The sequence below is a fragment of the Equus caballus genome, chromosome 3, assembly GCF_041296265.1.
Source record: "Equus caballus isolate H_3958 breed thoroughbred chromosome 3, TB-T2T, whole genome shotgun sequence".
In the NCBI taxonomy this organism is placed as follows: domain Eukaryota; kingdom Metazoa; phylum Chordata; class Mammalia; order Perissodactyla; family Equidae; genus Equus; species Equus caballus.
Window position 1 is genome coordinate 118445609 of NC_091686.1, and position 20807 is coordinate 118466415.

At 49.0% G+C, this 20807-nt stretch overlaps 1 protein-coding gene across 1 annotated transcript in view; it reads right to left on the bottom strand.

Annotated features, from left to right (window-relative positions):
- Nucleotides 1–3731: 3731 nt before the first annotated feature.
- OTOP1 (otopetrin 1) overlaps nucleotides 3732–20807 on the bottom strand; it is a 33375-nt gene continuing 16299 nt past the window's right edge. The window contains exons 3-6 of the mRNA XM_001499357.5: nucleotides 18900–18958; nucleotides 15694–15824; nucleotides 11761–12689; nucleotides 3732–5079 (exon numbers count right to left, since the gene is read on the bottom strand). Of these exons, the coding sequence (XP_001499407.5) occupies nucleotides 4909–5079; nucleotides 11761–12689; nucleotides 15694–15824; nucleotides 18900–18958 (1290 nt within the window). The 3' untranslated portion in view covers nucleotides 3732–4908. The remainder of the gene's footprint in view (nucleotides 5080–11760; nucleotides 12690–15693; nucleotides 15825–18899; nucleotides 18959–20807) is intronic.

The following is a 20807-nucleotide window of genomic DNA, read 5'->3' on the forward strand; positions in this document are numbered from 1 at the left end:
GCCCTGGGAGAGAAAGGGGCCTAGCCCCACCCTCACCAGGTGGACAGCCCTGTCTTGGAGAGACGGCACGAAGAAATAACTAAACAACTAATGGCAAAGGGTGCCAAGGAGAGGCATGACAAGGGGTCTGTTCAGATAGATGACCAGGGCACCCCTCACTATGAAGGGACCTCTACACATGGCCTGAAGGATGAGAAAGAGACTCCTCCATTTCAAGGAGCCAGGAGAAGCATGCTCCTAAGAGAGGAGCACGTGCAAAGGGCCTGAGGAGCAGAAGAATGGAATATGCAAGGACGTGAGGGGAGACATATATGGCTGCAGCCACACAGGTGGGGATGCCCAGGGAAGGGGGGCGGAGGAAGGGACTGGCATGAGAAGATGCAGTAGCAGAGGCCAGATCTTGAGGGTCTGCATCGACCGCGGCTGGGAGTCTGTGCTTTCTTCTAAAAGCAGTGGGAAGCTATTGAAGAGTTTTTAGCAGGTGTGACTTGATTTGATGTACATTTTTAAGACAATTAACATCACTATCATTGTTGTGGTGTTTCATATGATATTAACGTGGCTGAAACACCGTACCAGAATTACCAGCCCTCTTGAGCATTAAAACACTGCCCTCATCCTTCTCCTGCCCCCTCTCCATGGTCCCCTAGGACCTGCTCTTAGAAGGAGCTGGTGTCCCGGTCATTCCCCATCAGACCCCATGGAAGTCCCCTCCTGCCAGCTGCCCCAGCCTCCTCCTCCAAAAAGTTCCCCCCACCCTCATGCTGGGGACTCCCCTCTCACGGGAACACCCTGCAACCACCTTGTTCCTCCAAAGCCTCTTGCCAGGGACAAGGATGCCCCACGGGGAGGGAAAGGTGGTGGGGGCAGGTGGAGGGAACATCCTTGTGGAAACGTAACTAGTTCTCAGCATGCCCTCCCCTGGGGGCGGTGACAGCCTTCTCTGACACACAGCCAGGAACCCAACGCTGTGGAGAGGGTGCAGTCGGGCGCTTCGGCCCATCCTCTCATTTGTTACCCTTGAGGCTGCTGCCCACGCACCAGGTCCCCATCGCTCATCTGACAGCGCGGGCGACCAGGACTCAGAAGGAAAGGCACCAGCGCCCCCTGCCGGTGATGCTCCTCCGCAGCGGAGCTCCCGGGGGCGGAGGCACCTGCTGGCTCTCCAGCAGCTTCGGTTCTTCCCCATTTTGAGCCAAGTGTAGCAATTGAGAACTCAGTGAAAGGGGAGCATTCTGTCATTTGGTGGCTTGTTCTGTATCATATCCTCAAGCAGTTGTTTGACGGGTGTTTTTACCGAGCTGACTTTGTCTTTAAGATGATGTGGCTAAGAGAGAGGAAAAGGCAATGAGCTTTTTAAAGGCGTCATAGTCCAATAGCTACGACCTACTGCCGTGTGGGCGTGGCCGAAGCTTCCCTCCGATCAATCAGAGCGGTGATGCCTACCTGAGCAGGTGCACCGAGCTCAGCCACCGAAGACAGGGACAGACGCACGGCCGGGCGGCACGGTCGTTCCTCCAGCTGGGTCCCGTGGCTGGTGTTTGCCGCGGAAAGACGGAGAGACAAGGGCGCCGACCCCAGGCTCGGCGGCTAGGCGGACGCTGGCGGGGTTTAGCGCGAGAGTTCATAGTGTCTGTGGAAGGGGCGCACAGCCCTTCTAACGCACACCCAGGTGCCACAGGGGCTTGCTGTGACCCTGGGGGTCCAGCTCCAAAGCTCTCATCCTTCCACTCGGCCTCACCAAGAGCTGTGGTACCCAAAACACACAGCTCGAAGCCTGGCTTGACCGGGTTCAGGGACGACTGAGCTCCAGCTTCCAAATGCACAGTCTCCCCTTGGATGAGGCTGCAAGAGACAAGTCAGCGATGCTCCTGAAAACCAGCGTTGGGTTCCTGGCTGTCCCCAGGGCATTGGGAAGGCAAGTCCATGTTGAGTTTCCTGATGATACGGAATCATGCCTGGGGAGCCAGCCAGTGATCTTTACAGCTAATGGCATTGAGCCACCCACCCGGGGATCTACCATCATCTACCCACCAGGGACACCAGATGCTCCTCCCAGCAATGGGGGATGAATATTAGGAATTCACCTTCTCTGATGACTTTTTGTCTTTCTTATGCTTTCTGTCAAATGTTTTTATAATGAAATATCTCATGCGCATAAAGAAGTACAGAAGAAAATATAATGAATACTTCTGTACCAGCCACTTTTCAAAGATATTTCAGCCACAGCATGCACTCAGCTGTTTGTCTCCACTCCAGGCCTGCCCCTCCCTGTATTTCTCTTACTCTAACCCTGAGATCTTGACACTTATTCACTGCACACTCCAGTTACTCTCCTGAGAACTGCCTTGGACTAAGGCAATAAATTTTCCTTTGCTGCCTAGGCTGGTTGAGTCAGGATGCTTGACTGCTTGTGGGTTGAAGCCGCCTGGCTGGAACAGCCATCCCCAAGGCTACGGGCTCTTTCTGTTTAGTGCCAGGTGAGGCTCTATCTCTAAGGTCACTCCGCAGAAGCCCTGCGCCCAGCAAGACCGTGCTGACTTTTCCGAGCTCTGATGGTGCCCCGGGTCCACTCTGAAAACACCGCACCCGGATCATTTGTTCCCAGAGTTGCCGTGATTCCTTTATCTCCTTGGCAGAGCCCGAAACCCACAGGCTGCGGCCCAATGGCTGTACTGATGTGCTTATCACAGGGGAAGATTAACACCAACCAAAATGGTGTCCCTTGGAGACACCGGCATGCCCATTCAGTCATCTCATACGGGGTGGGCTACCAATGTGCAAAGACTCAGCCACGAGGATGCTTGCTGTGCTGTCCTTTATGATAGCAAAAAATGAAAAGAAAAGAAGAAACAAACAAATAAACCATCTAAATGTCTCTAAATGTCCAGCATCAGGATTTGGACTGAATGAGGAATGGTACATCCCTCCACGGAATGTGCTTTGAAGCCATCCAAAGCCATACTGCGCAAGAGTACACAGCATCAAGGAGCCTTTCCCTGGGGTCCACGGACTCCTGAGATGATGCTTTGGAACAGAGTTGGCATCACCTGAGATGCTTATTTAAGCATCCTGGGCCCCACTCCAGCCCAACAGAAGCAGAACTTCTGGCTGGGAGGGCAGGAATCCCAAGATGATTCTTATGCATACTAAAGTGTGAGAATCAATGCCATGGGGACCCTAAAATACTTAAGAAGCATGCTGGTGTATTAAAGGAAAAAAAGCAAGTGACGTGCAAATTCGGCATACATAAAGACAATCCCATCTGTGTGTGTGTGAGACTGTGTGCGCACTAATAGGGACCTAGGGACCAAAAATTAACAGCGATTACCTCTAGATCAGTTTCTCAACCTTGGCCCTATTAGCATTTGGGGCCACATAATTCTTGCGGGGGGGCTGTCCTGTGCATTGTAGGATGTTTAGCAGCATCCCAGGCCTCGACCCACTAGAGGCCAGTAATCCCCCTCATAGTAACAATCAAAAACGTCTCCAGAGATTGCCAAATGTCCCCTAGGGGACAAGACAGCCCCGGGTTGAAAACCATTGCCCTAGATGGAAGGTATGATAAATGATGTTTTACTTCGCTTTTAGTCTATCTGCCCACTTTTTAGTTTATTCTAAAATGAACATAAACTATCTTAGTCATGTAAAAAAATTCGGTGTTTCTTAATGTCCCACTGCCTGTGCTGTCAAAAAAAGAAATACACTCAGATGAAAAGATGTTCGCATTAGTATTTACAACAAGTGAAGTAATTTTATTATGATTTTAAAATAATTATGGAAAAGCATTTACAAAGGCCTTCCAAATGTCAATTAAGAGGCTTAAAATATTTATAACCTTTGGAATAGGCATCCTGATTTTGAGTATGTATCTTAAGCAATTCTAAATATAGGAAGTACTTTACAAATATGGTTGATTTTTGCAGAGTCATTTATAAAAATAAGAAGTTATAAACACTCTAAAACCAACAGTAGGAAACTCAGTTAACTACAGAACATTCACTCAGTAGACGACATTACAGTGTTAGAACGATATTTACAAAGAGTTTATCGCAATGTGGGGGGATGGTTTATGCCATATTGTTCAGTGGGAAAAAAGTGGATACAATTTGAATCTATCGCCTCATAGCTGGCAAGTATCACAATAGCAACAGTAAAAAGAACCTTTGCATCCACACGGCAAAAAAATACACCGAAATGTTAAAAAGCGATTGTCAATTGAACAATGGCATCCTAGGTGATTTTTTTTCTCTCTACTCTTCTCAAATGTCCAAATTTCCTATAATAAGCATGTGTGTATTTATAACGAGAGACAGAACAGTAAGGTTTATTTTTTTAAAAACTTCAAAATGATCACGAACAAAAATGTGGCAGAATTTCAGGGAAGAAATATGTCTTTGTATTGATCTATATAAAAATAACTTTGTTCAAAAAATGAGACATATTCAGAAAGTACAATATAACCTAAATGTGATTGTCTCTACATTTATCAGTTCTGGGAGGGATAAAATTTAAGGCCGATGATACTAACGCAGACGGTCAGAAAAAGGTTGCATGTAGTAACATGATAACAGAAAATGATTTTTATGAAAAACAAACTGGATAAATTTTTTTTCCAATCTGGGATCACAGTTTTCTAAAACAGAAGATCTCATTTGGAAGGAGATGAAGTAATTTGGGTTTGATTAGAATTAACCAACCAGGCACAGATTTCAGCCGCCTTGTTGATTTTTATCTAACTGGTTTGCTTTCAGCCGGGGTGATGGGCCGTTCCATCCCATGGAAAATACAACCACTGCAGACAAAAGGCGGCCCTCCTCGCATGTGTAAGGCAATATTTGCCCAACTGGCCATTCCCAGGTGGCTCCCAGGCATTCTCTCGTTGGCTCACTTTCACGTTGCCCCAGACTAGATCCTACAATAGACCTCGAAGAGGGAGGCAGCTGCGTGCATTCGGTAGAAAATGGAAAAAGGCATGGCCAGGTTGACCACAATGATCCAGGGTTCAAAGCCGAAGACAGTTTCTTCCAACCCGTTGTCGTACTCGGGGCGGCAGCCGAAGGCAGGAGGGATCCACAGCTGCAAGAGAAGAGGAGTGCGTCCTGGTTCTGCCTAGGAGGGCCCCGCAAGTCCCAGGACTCAGGGGATGTCACCGTGCTAAGGATGACACAGCATCTGCACAGCATTTCTCATCTCCACGGAGCCCGTCGGGGCCCCTGAGCCTTCTCCCTTCCTCAGTCGCCCTCCTGAATGAACGCTTTTCAAACCCATGTGACTCTCTCCACCCCTACGGCCCTCACCTTGGTCAGGGGCTCGGCATCCCCCACCTGAACTGCTGCTGTGCCTCCAAGTGACCGCCCCACTCCACCGGCACCTCCCGTCTACCCCTGCGTGGCTGTGGGAGTGCGCTTTATCAAGCACACATCTGACCTTGTCGCTCCTCTGCTTCTCACTCGCCAGTGGCTCCTGAGCACCTTCAGGAGCAAGTCCAGATCCCCTCCGTGATCCGGAACCCATCGCTTCTCCATGTCCCTCATCCTGCCAGCCTCCTCAGGCCATGCACAGTCCCCAAATGTGCCTCTCTCCCCCAAGTCTTCAGGCCTTTGCTCCTGCCTCTTCCTCTCTGGGGACTCCCACTCTTCCTTCTTCTGCTAAATCCTACCTTCTTCCAAGTTCTGAGACACCACCCCTTCCAGGAAGCCCTCCCAGGAAGCCCTCCCAGATCTAACAGGTCAGGGCAGGAAACCCCTCCGTGTTCCCACAGCCCCCAGTGTTTACCTACAGCAGAGGTTGCCTGTTTACCATCCTGCCTTTACCAACATTGGTGCTTGGAGATCCCAGCCGCTAGGTCTGGGCTGGCGTGTTCTGTGGTCTCCTTTTGGGCTTGTCCTTGCCTTGGAGAGGCAGCCCAGGCCCTGTCCACATCCCCCTGATCAGGGGGAGAAGCACATGCTTTGGAACCAGACCTGCGTTCGTGTGACTTACAGACTATAATTTAACCTCTCCAAGCCTCGGTTTCCTCATCTGTAAGATGGGAATACTAACACCTGTCTCAGAGGGCTCAGATGAGAATAAAATGGCAACTAAGTTTGCAAAACCTAAAGCAATAACCTAGTACTTCTGATGCTCATGGAACCTACACCTGGTCGCCCCTTGTCAGTCTCCCTGTCCCACTTCCTCCTCCTCCACCTCCCCTTGAACTGTCTGGCTCCTCGCCTGCTTCCCTTTCACATGCACACGTCTGCAACTTCCTCCACCCGTGCACTGTGGCAGGCAGCCCCCCGTGATCCCACATCCTTGTGGTGCCCCCTCCCCTTGAGTTGGGCTGAACTTAGTGACTCACTTCTAATAAATAGAATATGACAAAGTCTCAGCATGTGGCTTCTGAGGTTACAAAAGGTCTCTCAAGTCCATGTTGCTCATGTCCTCTTATAAGAAAGGAAGCCAGCGGCCATGCCATGAGCTGCCTGATGGGGAGGCCGTGTGGCCGTGAACCGAGGGAGGGCTCAGGCCAGCAGCGAACAAGGAGCTCAAACTCTCAGCCCAACAACCTGCCAGGAGCTGGATCCTGCCAACAGCCACACGAGTGGGTTTGGAAACAGATCCCCTCCCCACAACAGTCAAGTCTGGAAATGACTGCAGCCCCTGTGGGCAGTTTGACAGCTGCCTTTGAAGGACCCTGAGCCAGGCGCCCAGCTAAGCCACACTGGGACTCCTGACCCAGAGAAACTGTGGAATAATAAACGTTTGTGGTTTTAAGTTGCTAGGTTTGGGATAATTTCTTACACAGCAATCAATAACTGCTACATGTGGCTTTCATTAGCATGCACATGCAGGACTCTCCCTGGGTTATATCTCTACGCCACTGTGTTCTCTGGGTTCTGAGACTCTTAGGGGTCCTCCAACCACTCCAGCTGGTTCTTCCTGTTCTGCTTTTCAAGCTCCTCCTTCTTTGCTCAGTCCCTTCATGTTGGCCGATCCCAGGGCTCGCTCCTGGGTCCCCTTCACTTCTCTATACTCATCACCCCTGGATGATCTCACCTAGTCCCTGGTTGTAAATACCAGCTATCAGCCTGTGACTTTCCAACCTAAATCACCAGCCTGGTCCACCCTCGAGAATTCCAGGCTCGTGTATCCCATTGGTTACCAGCGTGTCTAAGATGCATCTCAAACTCAGCATGCCTTCCCCATGCCCCACCTCCTCAGTGACATCTTCCTCCCAGTTGCTCAGTCATCTTCCACCCGTTTTTCTCCACCTCCGATTGTCCAGGCCGCCACCCTCATCTCTCACCCGGACCATTGCAGTGGCCTCCTGACTGGCCTCTCTGCTTGCACTCTTGACCCCACAGCCTAGTCAACACTCAGCTGCCGCATTAAATACGATCGTGTCCCTTCCCTGATTAAACCCTCAGAGTCCTCAGAGCCCCTACACGGGATTGTGAAGTCGTCCGTTAGCTGATCCCTTACCGCCTCCAACCCCGCTCCTCGGATTGTCCCCTACCCATCCGGCCCCACCCATGGCCCGTCTTCCTCTTTCTCAGACAAGACAAGCTCACTCCCACCTGGGGTTTTGCACCTGCTGTTTCCTGGAACCCTTGCGGCCAGCTCCTCTCTGCCATTCAGCTCCTAGCTCTAATGTCACTCCCGGAGAGAGTCCTTCTCGCCATCCAGGACTTCTGATCTACAGTGGCCGCCCCAGCACTGTCTCGCACAGCCTCCTTTCTCAATTCTCTGTAGAGCACGAGTCCCTCTAAGGGGTTTTCCCCTTTGATCGTTTATTGACAGTCCTGCCATCTGATTTGTAAGCCCCACAGGAGGAAGGCCAGAGATCTCGGTCATGTCACACCCTCGTCACTCACAGCTGCGCTGGCCCTCAGTAGGTGCTCAGCAGATATATTTTCAGGAAGGATGGGAGGAATGGGGGGAGGGAGAGAGAGAGGGAAGAGGAGGGGGAAAATGAGAAGAAAGGAAGGAGAGATGATTGGACCTCTTTCCTGAAATGCAGACCTTTCTATCTGCTGTGAAATTGGCCGGATTTCTTGCTACTCATCCCATTGGGTCTATGTCCCCTTCCCTTGAATCTGGGTGATGCTGTCGCTGCTTGACCCATAAAATATGGCAAAACCAATGCCATGCAATGTCCACCCCCAGGCCTTAAGGGACTGGCACTTCCAATCTCTTAGAAGGTTGGCTTGGGGCCCTGAACCGCCCACTAAGAAGTCACGTGGCCTAGACCAGCATGCTGGAGAGCCCACATGCAGATGCTGCAGCCAAGAGTCCCAGCTGAGCCAGCCCTTCAGCCATTCCACCAAGGCATCAGATCTTGGACCCTTCAGCCCAGCTCGTCCACCAGCTTCAGTCAACACCACATGGAACAGGAGAATTTCCCAGCCAAGCACTGCCAGAGTTTCTAAACCGCAAGGTCATAAAACATAATAAAATGGTTGTTTTTATCATACATTTGGGGTTGCTTGTTACACAGCAATAGAAAAGCAGAACATCTGCCTGTTGGCTATGTCCCCTTGGATGTCTCAGAGGCACCTTACAACTGAGCATGTCCAGTACCAAACTCACATACTTCCTTCCACATTGCGCCCCCTCCCAAGACTGCTCCCCCTCCAGAGCCCCCGATCTCCGTAAATAGCATCACCATCTACCCAGGAACTCAAGTCAGGACCTGGGCGTCATCCTCTACACCTCCCCCCCTCCACACACTACAGCATGGATGGACCTGGAGGAAATTATGCTAAGTAGATAAGCCAGTCTCGGAGAGACACACACTGCGTGGTCCCTCCCACATGAGGCACTTGGGTAGGCAAACTCATAGAGACACAAAGCAGGATGCTGTTGCCAGGAGCTGGGCGGGATGGGGAGTTGCTCAATGGCTACAGAATTTCACTTTTGCAAGGTGAAAAAAGGTTGAGAGATGGATGGTGGTGATGCTGGCACACTAGTGTGACTTACTTAACACTACTGAATGGCACGCTTAAAAATGGCTAAGATGGTAAATTGTATGTTATGTGTTTTTTACCACACTTAAAAATTAAATTAAAAAGAAAAAAACGTGAATCAACTCCTGTCACTCCCAGCGTAAAACCCGTGGACAGTTTTCTGTTGCATTTAGGATTAAGTCCTGGCTTACGAGGCCGTGTGACCCGCCCCAGCGCCCCCTCAGCCTCTGGGCACCTTCCTCGTGTTCTAGATACAGGGGTTTCCTTCCAGTTCCTAGAGCGCATCCAGCAAGCCCTGCCCTGGTTTGCATCCACGCCTTCCTCGTGCATGTTGCTCTGCCCAGATTGCCCCACCCCCACCAGCCCCCCTCTCCAGGAGCGAGGCCTTCCCTGACCCCAGCGTTCTCACAGTGCCCTGAACTCCTCCATCCTCACGTCCACCACCCTTTACTGCCCACTCCCCAGCCGCTGACTCCCTCATGTGGATATGCACACCGGCACCTCCAGCTGCAGCCTCTGTGCCAGCTCCTGGGCCTGGAGAAGAACCATGCCTGCCCTCTGCCAGGTGTCTCTGGCACAGCATGGGATCATCCACAGGGTCTCAAAGTGCTGCCCTTCGAGTCGGCTCCCGGCATCTTAAGACATCGTCTTCAGTGATTTCCATCCTCTGGCTGATTGCAGGCAGGCCTGGGCCATCAGGCGCGGAGAACAGAGATGAGGAGACAGGAGCATCCTCCCCCTGGGAGGAACCCACAGATTCTAGTATCACAAGCAGTGCTATTCCTGTTGGAGCCAGTCCAAGAACACAAGCCAAGTGCTTCACCCGGTGGTCAAGCTAAGGACCAGCAAGGGGAATGTGGCTTTCCTGTACTTACCAGAAAGAGATACACTCACACCTCGGGGTACGTCCAAAAACAATATGCTTTAGGGGACTTCTAGAACCAACCCTGACTTTATAAGAAATTGAGCAGATACACCTCCCTCTCACATAAAATGCAGCCCTGCCGTACTCACTAACACCTCTCTCTCGTTTTCCTGTTTAACTGCTTTGTTCCCTGCTGTGCCCACAGCCCTGACTTAGTTCCTGGCACACAGCAGGTTCTCCATAAATGTCTCTTAGATGAAAGAAGAGGGCCCACCTAGAACCAAACCCTTTTGGGGCCCCTTCTCCTTCAGAGCTCCTCCTAACTGTCTGCAAACCTGGAGGGGGACTGAGGCCCCAGTGACTGAGACCCCAAAGTGGGAATCCAATTTGATTGGCAGACACATTTTGGCCTGGGATGGACCCTCCACTTTTGTGGCCCTAGTGTAACTTATGTCCAATGCTGCAGCCCCTGGGTGTACACCAGCTGAACTGATGGGGAGGAATCTCAAAGCCAATGAGCTGCTGGGGAAACCGAGTGGCCCTGATGAAAGGAGGCTGGCAGTGGAGAGCTGGCTGTGATGACGGCAGGCTCCATAGACCGGGGCGTCCCCACCATCCCGCCAGCCAGTCATTGCAGAGGCCTCTGTGGTGCCAAAGGCTGCTTCTCCCTCCTTTTACCAAGCCCTGCCATCCCCCTACATGTTTCTAGAACAAATCCCACAGCACACAATGTTTTTCATTTCTTTTTCTTCTCTCCATCCGCACTGCCACTGCCCTGGCTCAAGTTCCCATCATTTTCTATCTAGGCACCTGCAGGGCTTCTGTTCCGGCCTCCTTCCTGCACACAGCTGCTAAGGGGTCATTCCAAAACACACATCTGAGAGCATCCTCAATTGCCCTCAGCATAAAGAGCAGACTCAGCAGGCTTAGGAAGTCTGCTCCGGCCAGACCATGTAACTGGACCCTCCATCCCATTTCCCGCTCTGCTGCTCTGCTTAACGTCTACGGAATTCATGCTCAACTGCTTCATGCTCCCCAAATCAGCCAGGGTGTCTTTCGCCTCAGTGTCTTTGCACATTGTGTGCCCTCTGCTCCAAACACTTTTCCTTGCTTTGACCACCATTGCTTTGACTTTCAACCATTCCTGGAGGCCAAAGCAGATGCTAGTGACCGACTGACTGTACATCTTCTTCTTTCTTGCTACCTTCCATCATAGAGGCTGGAAAGCAAACTATCCACTTCCCCAGCCTCCCTCGCAGTGAGGGGCAGCCACATGAGAGACATTGCCTGGCACCAGTCCTTCCCTCCTTTTTCCTGTCTTGAACCCAGATGTGATGCCTGGTACTACTGCAGCCATCTTATGACCATGTGGCAACAAGGATCACACCGAGCGCTGTCAGGTAGAAAGATGAACATTGCCTGGATCCTCAGTGATAAGGTTCAGCTGCCAGGCCAACTCTGAGCAGCCAACCTCCAGAATTCTTATCTTAAGACTGAAGATGCTGCTGGTCAAGCTTTCTATTTATTTACAGCCAAAAGCACTCCTAATTGAGACTGAGCCTCACCTCAAGCATCCCCTACTCATTGAACTCCCCCTGGACCCATGCTCCTATTATCCCTCGCACACACGCCTGTCCCACCCTTGCCATACTCATTGTATTCTATTTTTAACTTGTCTCCCTCCCCCGCTAGACTCTGACCTTTCTGAGGAAAGAGAGTAAGTCTTCTCCCCTTTAATCCTTAGTTCCCACCCAGCCCCTGGCACACAGCAGGTACTCAGTAAGGACCTGCTTTGTAGACTATAAGCCTATGTTCTAGCCTCATTTTTAAGCCTTACACTTAAATTATTTTGACTACAAGCTGCCTCCATCCCTTATTTGAAAAAGGCAAGGAAAATAGATTAATTAATTTTTTTAAATAAATAGACAACTGGATGCAGATTACCGAAATATTGCAGAGGAACAAAAAGGCTGTGATATTCCTCAAGACTCGTCTCTTGGCATTGCCCTGCAGGAAACGGGGGTGGCAGGCTGGGCCCAGAGCCCCCTCCCGGCTCCTCTCCTCCTCCTCTTTGCCACAGCCCTCTCTCAGACACGTATTTCCGTTGACTGCAGGTGGCATCTTGCTGCCCTGGGGAGTCACGTCTCCAGCCACGGCTCCACGCTTGAGGGAGAAAGAAGTGAGGGATGTGGCATTGCCGGTGCAGACGGTGACCACCCGCAGGGTCCTGATGTCCTCAGAGAGCTTCTCGGGCTCCCGGTGAGTGGACTCGATGATGAAGAGGTTCTGGATGTATTTCTCGACGATCACCAGGACGGAGTAGGGCAGATTGTACCAGGTGTACGGGGGGCAGGACTCAGCACAGAAGATGGCCAAGATGGAGCCCCAGGAGATGAGCCAGGAGCCGAAGGCAGTGCCCACCAAGAGGTCCACGTCCAGTTTGCGGGCCGGATTTTTGGACTCATCTAGTGATTTCTCATCTATCCTGTAAATCTGGATTCCAACCAGCCCTGCAGCTCCCATGAGCATCAGCAAGGTGATGGCATACAGGTAGAACATGATGAGTGCCGACTCACTCTTAGTTTTGGAACGCCCGATCTGAATCAGATACACCACCACAACCCCGATCGTGGCGGCCAGCACGGTCAAGCCCAGGACCAAGCCCACCATGACCCCGTGAAACTTGAACTGAATCTTCCGATGCTGATGACTGTCTACTTTGCGTCCGACGTTTTTCCACAGGACGTAGAGCATTGTGGAAGCCAGGATCTGATACTCTATGTTGAAAGGGTAGAGATAGTAAACCCCTTGTGAGATGGCAGAGCAGAAGGTCGGGGGTGTGCAATTACACGGAGGTGTGTGGTCATCTAAAACTGGGAGAGAGAGGCAGATCCAGGGGAGGGCGGTTAGCACGTTCAGTGGGGAAGCGGACAAGCACAAAGAAATACTGTCACTGTGGATTCATGCTCAGGCTTTCCCATTGAATCAAAAGCTTTAGTTCATGGCTTATTATCATATTTAATATCACGGTTAAATTGACAAGCATGACCATCCCCGAAGAGTACTAACCACATGAATCATATTTTATCCACACACTGGAATATCATACAGCCAGTATAATGGCATTGTAGAAATTTACTTATCAACATATAAAGACGTTCACAAGATATTGTTAAACAAAAGCAGCCTGCCAAGAGGGACAGAGTATGACTCTCTTCTTGTAAATTATAGATACATACGTGATAAACAGATCTATAGATAAAGAGACAGACAGATATAGGAAAATCTGGAAAGACATAAACTAAACTGTTAACAATGGTTATCTCTGGATGGAAAAAGGGCAGGTGATTCTTCCTTTCTTTTCAGTAAATGAAATTTTTATAGTGTCCTTTTATGTTCCTTTTACTGAGATACAATTGACATATAACATTGTGTAAGTTTACAGTGCACAATGTGCTATTTTCTTCTAGATTTTGCTTCACTGCATTTTCTAAGCTTTCTTTGTGAATATGAGTTCCATATGTGATTTTTAAATTATTTTTTAAAAGATAACTTTGTGACAGAAAATTCCCCTTCTTATTAGCAAAGACTGTCCTCTTGAGAATATCAGACGTGGGCAAGTATGACACGACATGGGCACCCTCCAAACCGATGGCAGGAGCGCAAGTTGGAATTAGCTTCCAGAAGACCCTTAGCAATGGTATAAAGAACTGTTTCATAACAAGGAGGGAAAATGCTGTTAATAAATAATGCAATACGTAACAAAAGCCTAAAAGATGATATCGATATAGTCTGACCTATAACTTCAGTCAATTTTAAGGAAGAAGTCAAAATGTAATCAAAGCATTAGGTAAAATTGTGTGCGTGTGTGAAAGAGAGAGAGAGAGAGAAATCCCAATGTGCAACAATTTAGAAATTAAGTGAATTTTGATACATCCACACAATGGAATAGTAAGCAACCATTAAAAATTATAATTAAGTTGTGTTTTAATGATACAAGAAAATAATCATGTTACAATAACAATGGAAAAAAGTAAGAACAAATTATATATCCAGTATTTTTTAAATGCATATCACAACCCAGTATTTGGTTGTGAAATAAATTTATAGGGTATCAACCAGTATTTTTTTTTTAACAGAATGGAATTGTAATGTAATAGAAGGAATGGAATCGAATACAATAGAAATTTGAGAGTGTCTCTGATATAGTAAGGTGACTATTTTATGACATATGTGTACACACACAGGTATGTGTGCATTCGGATTGCAATGTAAAATCTATTTTTTATTGTGGGTTGTAGTCAAGAAAAAACTGAATATATACAGCATGATTTCAACTAGAAATTAACAGCACACTACAAAGAAATCAGCAAATGCTAACAGCATTTAACGGTGTTTCTGGGTAGGCATCATTGTGGGTTTTTTCTTTACTCTATGGCAGGGTTTTAAGTTAGGATACGCATGTACTACTTACGAAAGCAGGTGGAAAAGCCTCATGGTAGCATTAATCACCCTCCCTTTTGCAAAATACTCTGCAATTTTCAAAGCATAAGGAGTTTCCTCACCACTTAGAACCCAGCCAGTACCATGCAAAAGATGGGGAGAGGTCAAGAGGACAGGTCAGATTAACAGAGGGTTAGAGCTGACGGAGTCCTTTTTCATAAAATAATGTAATCCCATCTTTTCACAAAGAGCTCAGGAGCCAGATCAAATCCTGGCTCAATCACTTCCTCGCTGTGTGACCTGGGGCTTGTCACTTCTCTGTGACTGGATGGCTTCATCTGCATACTGAGGTCAACGTCGTCCACCTCAGACTGTTGGGACAAGATTAAATGAGGTGCATGCAGTGGCTGGGACCGCGCCAGGCACTCAGCAAATGCTTAACAAAGCTGTGCTTTTGTCACTGTTGTCATTGCCATCACTGTTATTGATACCGAGGAAATGAGGCCCAAAGAGAGAGAAGGATCTTGCTGAGAGGGGGCTGCTAGCAGGGGGTGGTGACGAAATAATAGCACGTGCCCCTGATTTCATCATCCCCACCCACTGGTGAGGAAATGGGTTTAAAGTTGCTCTCTGTGACCGGCCCGGGGTCATACAGTGAGTATAGACGTGCAGTGCATTAAGGCTGGAGGGACGCTTTCAGAGTACATGGTTCAGGTCCCCTTACTTTACAGATGAGAAAAGGGAGGCTCAGAGAGGTTGAATGGCTTCCAAAGGTCACACAGCTGGTACGTGATGGGAACAAGACCTAAACCTGAGACATCCAGTTCCCAGCACAATGCACTTTCCTCTCAACACCAATGTTCTAATATAGAAGCGATAGGTCATACATGAAAAAAAAACTTTGGAAGATAGAATTCAAAAATAGAAAGATTAGCACTACAGGCTCTCAAATAGGAGCAAGGAGGAATAAAGATGGGCCAAAGTCATAAGCCAAGTAGAGTTAAATAAAAACTTCCATGAACTAAAACCTATTAACCACAACCTACCATCAGACTTCCGTGGACTTTTTAAAGCTATACTTCCAGCGGGAAGAACTGGTAATAAAGGCTTAATTGAAAACACAAACACAAACAACCACCAATCTTCCATAGGTATAAACAAAGACCTTCATTTCCATATCAAACTGGACCTTGAAAAATGGTGATCAAAATGATAGGGGCCGACAAGTCCCTGAGTCACTGGAGAAACCTTTAATTATGCTCCACACCCTGCCATGGAGCAGAATGAGAGACTGAGGAGGTTTCGATGGATTTTCAACAACAGAGGATTGTCTGGCCGATGCTGAGCTGGGTGGACCCTGCGGCTCTTTGGAACCTGTCCCTCCATCTCTGCAGGTTTCCAAGATGCTCCAACACCGGAGCCCTTACCACTCACCTATGGAGATGTTGCCAAAGCCCAGAGTGATGAGCCGCTCCTTGTGCTCGTTCAGCTGGTGCTTGGACTCATTCAGGACACTGTTGGCCCACAGAAGCAGGTTGGTGAACACCGAGTGGATCACCCCAAACCTGAAAACACAAGGACTCAGTCGTTGAGTAGCCCTGGGAAGCGCCAAGCCCCATGGGGTGAGACAGACACATTGCACACACACACAACACACACATCCCTCCTTCTTAGCCACGGTTCGGGTTTCATCTGGCAGCTCCGGCTCTGGGTGGAGCCCCCGTCTGGCTGGGAGGGGCAGTACCACAGGACCTTCCAAAACCATAGTCTTGGCACTCTGCCTTAACCTCGAACCTGCCTGTACTCAATGCGTTGTCTACGGGACACAAAGAAACTGGGTCTTGGAAGCAGTGATACAGGGATGGAAATTTACTAAAAGCAGGCAACCAAGCCTGCCATACCCCAAACCATTTCTTCCAGAAGGGAAGAGGAGAGAACAATGAGTGAAAGATGAAAGGGCTACACTGGAAATCTGGAGAGTTGGGTGTACCCTTTCTGTTGGTTGGCCAACCCAACGATCATCATCCGCCTCCTCTACCTTGCCACTTACCTCTAAAGACACCAAAACAAGCCAGAGACTTGCTGTCTGGCCTCCCTGGCAGCGAGGCATGGCCATTCTGGCCAGTGGGATGTGAGGTGAAGTCTACTGGGCACTACTGAAAAGCTTTTGCTTTCTTGATGAAAGAGATAAGAATGAGAAAAGCCTACTGACTGTGCCTCCCTCCTTTTTTCCAGCCTTGAATGTAGATACGAAGGCTAGAGTTGTGGCAGCTATCTTGTAACCATGAAGCAACCTGCATGGGCTGAAACCCTGACCCACTGAGGACGGCAGAGTGGAAATGTAGGAAGAGTCTGTTCTGTGACAACCTTGTTGCGCTGCTGGAGGCTCAGACACCTTCAGGAATTAGACCATTATCACAAATAGAGTAAATAGCCGCATTGTGGTCTGAAGAGTTAGTAAGCAGCAGGGCTGCTCCAGTCTGACGGCAGAGGCCTGCCCTTGCCTCCATGCCATACTGCCTCCAAAGGAAGAAGAAAAGGGATGAAGCGGAAGGTGGACACTGGATTCTGGGGAATAGAGGAGAGATGTGGGGCAAATGTGGCTCCAGTGGGGTCACTGACTGCTTCAAAACCTCTGAAGTCGCGCCATGCCTGCCGGTTTAAACTGCAGCTTTGGTAGCTTCCAGGGTACTTAACAGTGGGCCTTGCATGCCACAGGTGTGGCCAATCCCGGGATTCGAGAGAGGCACCCCTTCAAGCTCTCTCTGTGGCTGGTCATGCCTCAGTTGGAGAGCAGAGGCCCGGAGGAAGCAAGCCCCCTCGCTGCCTAACCAAGAGCTCGCTCTCGCATAATCTGTCCACAGGAAAAACGGTGCAGCTGGCTCCTCAACCCTGACCTTGCCTCTCCTCGGAGTTTTAGCCCCAGCTGACCCCTCTAGGGTTCCCATGAGCGACGGCCTGCAAAATCTCCCTTCATTTGAGCCCTGGCTTCCTTGGGCAGCTGTGTAATGTCCAGGCACAACTGGAGAAGGAAACAGCCTCCTAGGCATGTGGGAGGCAGGTGTTTGCCCATCTGCTCGCCCCTGGTGCTGGCCCAGTTGCTATCGGTTGTGGCCAGCCTTCCCCGAGGCCTCTGGAAGGCTTTGTATAGAGCTTTTGACAAACGCAGACAATGCTGTTTGCCTCAGACTGGCTGGCTTTTCTTTGACTCATAATGCACACAGCTCTCCTTTCTTCTCCACTTTCCTGGTCCAGATGGCGCTGTCCACAGCCAGGCCCACAGAACCTGAGGGGTGATGCCGATGCCAATGCCGCCTGCAGCTGCAGACCATGCTGCCATGCAAGCTCCCTGCGAGCCAGCAGCCTCCCGCTGGTTTGATCTGGAAACCATCCTACAAACTAAAGGCAGACACCATTTGCTCATGCCAAGCTTCCTTTCTCATACTCGGATCCCATAAACCCGGACCACAATAAAGCAGAGGCTTCCATGAGCCATTTCTGAGCTCAAGCTATGTTTCCAGCTCTGCTTTCGGAGCTGCTGTTCCTCTAAACCTCGCCCTTGGGAAAAGAAAAGGACTCAAACCAACAAGAGGAATTCTCAGATCAGGAGAAAAGTCCCTGTATGTACTAAAAGTGTAGGATAGTAGAGTATTGGCTCAAAAGACCAGAAAAAAACAGTAAGGCCAAGGGTGGTAAGTTCCTAAGCCTTCAGGGCCTGGCACGAAATGTCAGTGAATGAAGCAGGTCTAGCATGACATTAGGGAGTGGTGGGGACTGAAGCAAACTTAGGGGGCAGCTCCCATCTGGAGGGAACAACCCTGATTCAGTTCTAGCCCTTTGGTGACATGCACATTTTGCATTGCCAAATCTTCCATTTTGTTTGAAGAAGTCTAAATTTTCTAGAGAAGTCTAAATCGAAAACCTAAAGGTGATAAGTAACTCAAAAATGTTCCACACTTTGCCCTACAAACCAAACAGGCTAAATCAAGCTATTGGCATCTCTGGTTCAAGCCACTCACTGTCCAGTCTAGGAAAGGGCCCAGAGACAGGGAGTGACTTGTCTCCAGTCACTCAACAAGCAAGGCCAAGTAAGGGCCATGTCCCAGTCCCCCAGAGGTCCCCTGGATGAAAGATCCTCATGGTAAATGTCTGGGTACCTGGCCCAGAGCAGCGTTCATGTGTGCATATAGGGCTTTCTTAAGTAATAATAATAGGTGGCACTGAGGTAATTCACCCCATTATCCTATAGATTCTTTCTCTTGATCCTCAGAATCACCCCAAGAGAGAGGTGGATGGAGGTAGTCATAGACCCAACATCGATCACTTCCTTCCGTCCTCAGAGATTGGCTATGCTATTATCTCCATTTTACAGATGAGGAAAACTGAGGATCGCAAAGGAGAAATGTCTAACATGGCAGAGTGGAAATTCAAACACACATCCTCCTACTTCCAAGGCGGTCCCCAGGAAGAGGCCAGAGGGGGGAGGTCTTGCTTCTGGGCCACGATGAGGGCTCTGCCCGTCAGGATGGGGAGGAGAGTTGTCTCATGTTTACAACCCAAGTAAGACGGCGGCCATGAGTTTTGTTTGTTCTAGAGGAACACCAAATTCAACATGTAATTCAATTACCCAAGGTTTTTACCTTTCCAGTGTTTTGAAAGACTGGATGACATCCTTTGCATGCCCCCAAAGAAAATATACCTAGACGGAAAGAAAGGAAGAAAAGCAAGACGCATCAGTGGGAGATCATCATATTTGCACACTTGAGAAGCTATGAGACTTAAGGAAGAGGTTTGGGAAAATGTTAGGGAGTGACTTCCCACCCTAAGACTGGCGAGTCGATATCCTCGTCTTGGGTGGCAGTGCCACTCCCCAGTGGGGACAGTGCCCCAGAGCACTTTGGGGAGAATGAGGGTGAGGCTCCAGGTTCAGGAGGAAATGGTGCCATGACCGACTGAGGATGTCTGCCGTGGAAGAGGGTTTGGGGGTGGCAGCCTGCCTGTCACGAGCCTGTTAACCCATTTATATCATCCACATTAGGCTTCATCTGAGAAATATCCGCTGAACAGTTACTACGCCAGTGGCCAGAAACCCAATTTTGTGTCCTTTAAATGAAGAATAGAATTGATCTGGGTTGGTCCTTTATTTTACTCTATTACCCATGCGGCCCCGGCCCCTGGCGTGCAGTCACTAGAAGTAACGCGAGGCAAGCGCCCAACGCTGGGAGGCTGGTACCGGACCTGCGCGGATTCTGGCGGCCGTGGCCTTGGGCAAGCCAAGGAGCCCGTCTGCATGTGGTTCCCATCTGTGAAGTGGGGGTGACAACGGAACTTGCCTTGGAGGGTGTCATGAGCAATTAAATAAGATAATGCATGTCAACTACTTAGAAGAGTGCCTGGAGTGGGGACATTTTCAGTGAACATTCTCCACTGTCAACTTATTCACTGGCATTGAAGGAGCACCTCCCAGGTACCAGGCAGCATTTGAACTCCTAAAATATTTGGGGCCTAATTTTAGACACAAACACATACACTAGTCCACCCCCCTTGTCTGCGGGGAATGGTTCCAAGACCCACAGTGGGTGCCTGAAACCGCAGATGCACAGACCCCTATGTATACTGTGTTTTTTCTATACATATGTATCTATGATAAAGGTTAATTTATAAATTAGGCACAGTAAGAGATTAACAATTATAACTAGTAATAAAATAGAATGATTATAACAATATCCTGTAATAAAAGTTACCATAGATCTTAGCAACCTCAGCATATGACTTTTTTTTCTTATTAACTTGAAAACTTTCACCTTTTCGCTTAAAGGAAGCACTTCACAGCTTCTCTTTGGCATAGCCGAATCGCCACCATCACTACTCTTGCACGTTGGGGCCATTATTAAATAAAATAAGGGTGACTTGAACACAAGCACTGCGATACTGCGACAGCCGGTCTCATAACTGACACGGCTGCTTAGTGACCGAGAGGCGGGTGGCGTCTACAGCGTGGATCCACTGGACAGAGGACGAGTCACACCTCGGATGAGGTGGAGAGAGACGGCGCGAGATTTCATCACTCAGAATGGCGTGCAATTTAAAACTCAGAAGTTGTCTATTTTTGGAATTTTCCATTTAATATTTTTGGACCATGGTGGTCCACGGGTAACTGAAACTACGGAAAGCAAAACCACGGATCAGGGGAGCCCTGTCCTAGCATCTACTGTATGCCAAACCATGCTGGGCACTTCATAAATTTGTCTCATTTCATCTTCATTTTGCAATTAAGTGCCATAAAAAGAAAGCCAGACAGCCGAAAGGAAAATACACTTATACAGACTATCTCTTCCACCTTGTTTTACCTAAGACTTACTGTCCTGCTCTGGAAAACACTTTCGGGGTATGATTGTTGAAATACCTGACAATTTAAAAAACGGATAGCAGTGACTCCTGGTAAAGATGACATTCAGCCCAACAATAGGGAAACGGTCAAGTAATCTAGCATTCACCAATGAATTCTAAGTTAGACAGCTACTTAATTGGTGCTTCTATAAAGACTA